Below are 6913 nucleotides of genomic sequence, written 5' to 3' on the forward strand. Positions count from 1 at the left end.
TGTATATCCCCCAATTCAGACTGGGTCCGTCTGTAATTGTATACGTATCCTTTTTCAATGTACGTCTTACATGTATATCCCACTTCCAATGTGTGAATATATTCCATTTCATTAGGTACCCACCTTTCTCCCGTAATTTTTTTCAGTTGGGTTCGTGCCTAGCCAACTTGGTCGCATTGCCACCCCGATATTCGTGACCGCCTATAAAATGAGACGCATTTATTGTATACAAACAGCTGTGAGAGGGGCGGGATTCGAGCTTGGAACCTCCAAATTCTATTGTGTTCTTTGGCTTAAGTAAAGTGGGTGGGGATTTTAAGTCTGCTAAGATGAATGCTCTTGTTGCAACCAGTCGCAACTTCAAGCAAGCGGCTAGGCTTCTAGGGCTCGACTCCAAGCTTGAACGGAGTCTGCTGATTCCTTTTCGGGAGATTAAGGTAGAATTTGATAGATTTTCCGCTATTGTGTGTGTTTTCATGAATTTTGCATTTGATATGAATGTCCATTAGTTTTTGATTTTATATTCGAGGTCATGTTGATCTCACGTGGGTACTTGGGATTTTTCCTATAGAATGCAATTAGGCCCCTGTTATGTATAGTTCATTTAATTGTTACAATATTGTGGTTTGCAGCTTAGAGTCAATGGCGCTGTAATTAGTTAACCTAGCAGGCATGGCCTGAGTGGATTCATTGTTTATCGTTAATATGTGCAAAAATGCTTTCACTGTTTGTGGTTCCATTAGCAGGTTGTTTTAATTTTCTCCAAATAATCTTATGTATCTCCGACTGCTGATAGTTCTGAGAAAACAGTTTTAAATTTCTTTATTAGGGCTGGTACATTCATATTTGTAGGAGAGTAATCTCCGGAGGAGGCGAGAAATCCATCTAATCCATTAATCCCTACACCAAGTCAGCTATATTATACCCAAGAGATATCCAGATTCTAATTGCATTGTTGGTTAAATTTAAAATGTCCTCCCTGGAAGTAGCCTCGTGCTTTCTATGGTAATGGATTTCTGGCGGTATACCGCTTCTGTATTTCATTTCTTAAGAAGTGATAGATAGAAGTTGAAATGAACTGTAATTGTTAAGCTGCATCATTTCTGAGATCTATCTCCGAGTCCTTTCCCAAGGCTTATTGACATATTATCTTCTCCCTTAGAAAAAATGTTTTTAAGGAGATGGTAGCCGACTAAGCTGAAAAATCTTATCAGATCTAGAAGAATATATTGGCATTTGTCCAAAGAGACCTATGATTTTTACACATACCCCATGTACAATTAAATTTCCTTCTCGTTGAATTTCTTTTTTCACTAATTTTTTTAGGGAAAACAATTAACTCTTTTACCCAAAATAGTTCTTTACTAGTTCTTGACTAGGGTTAAATAATGTTCTGTCCCGGTGGGCCTTTCTTGGGAGGGTAGTGCGCTTTTCTTAACCGACTTGACTTGACTAAGTAACTAAGCGGTTTGTTAATCAAAGCAAACTCCTATTATCAGTGCGGAGCAAATTGGCATGGGCGGTCCGGTAAACATGTGCGTGTTGAGGTGCCACCCATCAACTATCTTGGTGATTGGAGGCCAGATAGGGAGCCAATTAAACTTGCGAGCCAACAAAGATCTTGAAGCTAGGCGCTCCACCTTCGCAGCCCCGTAATTTCCCTGGGGCCGGACATACCCTAGACTTCGGGACTTGGAGGGATTGTCTTCCTTAAGGCTGGACTGTGCACTATTTGGTGCATAAACACATGAAGGGTGACACTTTAAGAAAAGAATGCCACAAAAACCTAAAAGGCTAAAAGGGGGAAAATATGACCTTACAAATTCAGCTCATTATAGTTATGTTAAAAAATCTTACCATAGATTAAATTGTTTAGTAACTGTTCTCAAAAGTTTGGAAAATTCTCCCACCTCTGAAACAACATGCCCTTGGCTCTGCATCCTTCCATCTGTGAAGCTTAGAGAAACACTAATAAAAACATACAAGAAGCAGCCTTCTTTTATTTATATCTAAGCTTAACAATGATACTGCTTGAGTGACACTAGAAACAGTCTCTGGTGCTGTACTAAACGTTTATTTTCTTTACTGGACAAAATTTGTGTTATTGGAACAGAGATCTTGATTTCTATCTGCATACATTTGTATGTTACATCTCTGGATCTCTGCCTTCTACAATTCTTTTGTTGCTTAATTGTGTTCTACAGGGATGTGAAAACCGGGATCCCTGCCCCACTTCACATTTCCAATTTTTTCAGAAAGGTGGCAGATCCCTAAAACATTCATGATGTTTTAACATTAACATCCCAGGGGTGGCTGGTGACATTGAGATGTCTCTCAACTGTCCCATGGCGTCCAGGCGTTCCTGATGGTAAAGAGTTTGTTTGCATGTTTGAAAATAAGACTTTGATTTATGAAAATAATTACTTTGATTTAGCCGCAGACGCCCATTTAACTCTGATTCCATATCACTATAAAGTAGCTGTCATTCCACATGGATGGATGAGATTTATTTACTGTATATCTTTTGATACATCTCACCACTGTAGTCCTTTGTTGTGTTAATATTGAAGTTCGGTTCTCAGGGATTCTAGATACTCATTGATTCTGTTTCACTTTAATATTGACTTTGTGCACTTCATTTGTTGATATTTTGTTGAATGTATCAATGATATTATTTTACCGTAATGAGTTAGGGACTTTGAGTGAAGCTGTTCCTAAGGGAGTTATAGTGCTGTCTTAATTTTTGATTGCTGCTATAATAATACTGTTACTGTTAGTGATCTAAACTTACTCTGAAGTCTATGAATCTGAATCCTGATATCTTTATTGATACTGCTTTTGTCACTTCTGTCAGTCTTAATTTTTCCAATATTTATAATTTATTTATTTTCACTATGTCAATTCTATATACTGCTGTCACTATCTTGATTCTGATGTCATGTATAGGTAAATTTGTGAAATATGGGTATTCCCTATACATATATTATATAATCCATAGTTATCCTACTGTCTGCCCCACCTCCTCTTCCATAAAAATGACTCTCAATGCCATATCTGGAATATGTCCCCTGTTGTCCTGCTGTCCTATCCTCTGTTTCATTACTTATTACCTGATTTGGACACTCTTCATATATGTATTGTTTTTTGTTACTCATTTTTCTGCGGTAACATGGAACTCAGGTTGAATGTACCATTCCTAGAGATGATGGATCATTAGCATCATATGTTGGCTTTAGGGTACAGCATGATAATGCTCGAGGACCGATGAAGGGAGGGATTCGCTACCATCCTGAGGTGAGTTGCGAATTATTAGCATTCAGGTATGCTTTGTTAATATGTGTTACTTTTATTGAGCATCATGTTGAAGCTACTATATGTTTTATCCAGTTTGCAATGCTTCACATAAATCTAGCTATGATTTTTGGTGTAGGAATTTTATTTTTTCATTGTTCTTTTACACTTCAATTAATATATTATATACTTCATCTGGAAGAAGTGTTTAAAGGTTCAATGGTAGCTCTGTCAGAGGTGTTTTTTATGATATATCTATGATATTTGGTATACTAATATGTTTTTTTCACCGTTCTTTCATACATCTACAATAAGTGCCTATGGAGTCAATTTATTTAGGAAGTGTTGAATTTATTTTTGAACAAGATTCCCTTAGTCATTACTTTTTGTGGTTATTAACAGAGCTCTTGGCAATTAATATAAATGTGTACGTAATGAAATTAAAAAATAATGGTGCATAATTTGGGGTCTGGGGTGTATAATGTAGGTCCAGACTCTGCAGCTGTTTAATTGGTTCATTCCGAAGCTAGATATGCCAATATACTCTCCATGGATAGAAACTAATGGTAGATTATTTGAGGGTTTTAATATAGGTCTTTCTCCAATTAAGAACATTTATTTTTGTAATTCCTTGATTCAAAGTTAGATATGTCAACAAATATGCCTATCAGAGATTGTTGTATGTAGCTTATCGACTTGCAATTAAAATTAGCACAACAATTTTTTTGTTACCTGCGGATTTGATTCTTGTGGCATGCAGGTTGACCCAGACGAGGTAAATGCCTTGGCACAACTAATGACATGGAAGACTGCAGTTGTAAACATACCATATGGTGGGGCTAAGGGTGGCATTGGTTGTTCCCCAGGGAATTTAAGCCTTAGTGAATTAGAGCGACTTACCCGTGTCTTCACTCAGAAGATACATGACTTGATTGGTGTCATGACAGATGTTCCAGCGCCTGATATGGGTACCAATCCACAGGTATTTTCCATGGTTCTATGCTCTCATCTTATGAAATATAAGCTAACTAGTAATCTATCCTATCTGATCATTCTACTGTGACTGAATGAGATGATATTAATTGTTTGTAATATCAATAGTCTCATAATGATAAAGTTCATGTGAAACAGACAATGGCTTGGATATTAGATGAGTACTCGAAATTCCATGGCTACTCACCTGCAATTGTAACAGGAAAACCTGTTGTGAGTATAATTAACTCAGGTTGATAGGCATCAACAATCTCTAAGTATATCGATTAGGATTCATATAATTTCTTGACTTTTACAAGACTTATATTTTTGGATAGGATTTGGGCGGATCCCTTGGCAGAGATGCTGCAACTGGTAGAGGTGTTATGTTTGCGACAGAGGCTCTGTTGGCAGAGCATGGGATGAGCATATCAAATCAGCGCTTTGTTGTCCAGGTAAGCCATTCAATCTTGTTGATTTTCTCCTCTTACTGGGACTACTCCTATAAACTCTGATGTATTCAAGAGAGAATCTGTTTCTTATATTCCAATTTTTATTTTTATTATACTGTTGAGCTAACAAAAACAGTGTGCCTTGTCTGCAACGGTTTATCTTAACTCACACCTAGATGTACTGAATAATGAAACCCAGTTTAATTTCTGTTGATTGCATTTGTGGAAAGGAGGGTTTAAAAGTTAAAAATCATGCACTCTTTACAAACTTTTTCATTTTTTTCAGGGTTTTGGGAATGTTGGTTCTTGGGCAGCTGAAATTATCCATGAAAAGGGAGGAAAAGTGGTAGCGGTAAGTGATATTACAGGAGCTATTAAGAACACAAATGGCCTTGACATTCCAGCTTTAATTAAACATGTGAAGCAAAATGGTGGTGTCAAAGACTTTGAAGGAGCACATTCAATTGATCCACAAACTCTGTTGCTTGAAGACTGTGATGTGCTCATCCCTGCTGCCCTAGGGGGCGTTCTTAATAGGTTAGATGGGATCCAACATATTTATTACAATTCTTTAATTGCACTTAGAAGTTGGCAGGGATTTTTGTTACACTTTCCTTTCAATTCAGGGTGCACAACATTCCCTAGGATATTGCTATGAGGTTAGGGTATTAAGTATCTGAAAATAGAGAATAATGGATGAGTTGATTCATTGCAATGATATTATCAACATAGGGAGAATGCTGGAGATGTGAAAGCCAAATTCATAATAGAGGCGGCAAATCATCCCACAGACCCAGAAGCTGATGAGGTGAGTTGGAGCATTAACAAGGCTGCGAAATATGTTCAATGTTACTTCTGCCCTCTGATCTTATATTATTTGATAATGGGTTATCTACTCAAGGCATCTCATTGCTATTAGATATTATCCAAGAAAGGTGTTATAATACTACCAGACATATATGCTAATGCTGGTGGTGTGACTGTCAGCTATTTCGAGTGGGTTCAGGTACAATTGCTTAAAGCAACTTTCTTTTTTGACTTGTTATGAAGATTGGAATGGGCATCTGAGATTGCTTTCCTTATTTTTCACATATGTAGTATTAATTTTGTTTTAATTGAGGGTTACTAAGTTTTTTTTTTGGATCGGTAAGAGGCCGAAGCTAAGATTCATTATTATTATTATTTATTAAGTTTGTATAGAGTCAAACCCAAGACCTCTCTGATAAGAGGCTCACAATTTACCGTTGTGTTGTAGGCTCTTGCCTAATTGAGGGTTACTAAGTTGATGAAACAACTAAAAATGAATTCTTTTTTACAAACTTTTCAAAAAATTCTTAGATTTAATGGATTTCAAAAAGTGACAATGACTCCTTTTTGCTGCAAGCTGCAAGTAAAAAATAAATCAGCTCTTTGAAATGCTTTTACAAATTTTGAGATATTGAATTTGCTGATAATTCTAACAATTTTTGTGAAAAAAACGTCTGTTTCCACTTTCAGAACATCCAAGGTTTTATGTGGGAGGAGGAAAAGGTCAACGCTGAGCTGAAAAAGTATATGACAAAGGCTTTTCAAAATCTCAAAGAAATGTGTGGTACTCATAATTGTAATCTTCGAATGGGAGCTTTTACTCTAGGAGTGAATAGGGTGGCTCGTGCCACTGTCTTAAGAGGCTGGGAAGCTTAAATGGTTGCTTTGTGTATGAAATGTTTTCTCTACGGCAAGCCAAGCAAGCTGTAACTACCATTTTCTTTTTTGCTAACGTTAATGAAGTAGTCCCTGAAACGCCCTTGTGCAGAAGCTAGGGCTTATTTTGTTGAGCTTATTCTGTTGATCCTAATATTCATTGCTTACCAGTAAGCTATGCCATTGAATGCTAGTGATTTATGGCATAGTTGAAAGATTCTTGAATCCCATATTGCAGTTCAATATTATGTGATTTATCTGTGGGACATCATGAAAATAAGGTTTGTTGAATTAAAAGGTGAAATTCTTTTCAACGGTTATGAATTTTTTTAAGGAAAATTTATTTTTACAAACAATATAATTGAAAATTCATATGAATAATTTTGAGGAATGTTTTATGTACATATTACAAATTTAAATATTGTAATGAACCATTAGTTTTCGAGGGGAATAGTGTGGAAACCTTTGTTTTAATAGTATATTTTGTTTTGATATTCTTTATAGTTGCAAAGGCT

At 36.4% G+C, this 6913-nt stretch overlaps 1 protein-coding gene across 1 annotated transcript; it reads left to right on the plus strand.

Annotated features, from left to right (window-relative positions):
- Positions 1–234: 234 nt before the first annotated feature.
- On the plus strand, positions 235–6712 carry LOC149568131 (glutamate dehydrogenase B). Its single transcript, XM_089821131.1, has 9 exons — positions 235–437; positions 3181–3294; positions 4052–4273; positions 4423–4497; positions 4602–4718; positions 5002–5252; positions 5448–5523; positions 5635–5721; positions 6213–6712. The coding sequence occupies exons 1-9, from the start codon at positions 330–332 to the stop codon at positions 6396–6398; spliced, it is 1236 nt and encodes a 411-aa protein (XP_089677257.1). The 5' UTR covers positions 235–329; the 3' UTR covers positions 6399–6712.
- The last annotated feature ends 201 nt before the right edge of the window (positions 6713–6913 follow it).

The sequence above is a fragment of the Cupressus sempervirens genome, chromosome 3 (assembly GCF_028749045.1).
Source record: "Cupressus sempervirens isolate cs-2001-9-10 chromosome 3, ASM2874904v1, whole genome shotgun sequence".
Taxonomy (NCBI): Eukaryota; Viridiplantae; Streptophyta; class Pinopsida; order Cupressales; family Cupressaceae; genus Cupressus; species Cupressus sempervirens.

Coding starts and splice junctions, on each gene's coding strand:
- LOC149568131 (XM_089821131.1), top strand. CDS start 330: ATGAATGCTCTTGTTGCAACCAGTCGCAACTTCAAGCAAGCGGCTAGG. Junction 438..3,180: donor TTCCTTTTCGGGAGATTAAG/GTAGAATTTGAT, acceptor CATGGAACTCAG/GTTGAATGTACCATTCCTAG. Junction 5,722..6,212: donor GCTATTTCGAGTGGGTTCAG/GTACAATTGCTT, acceptor TTCCACTTTCAG/AACATCCAAGGTTTTATGTG.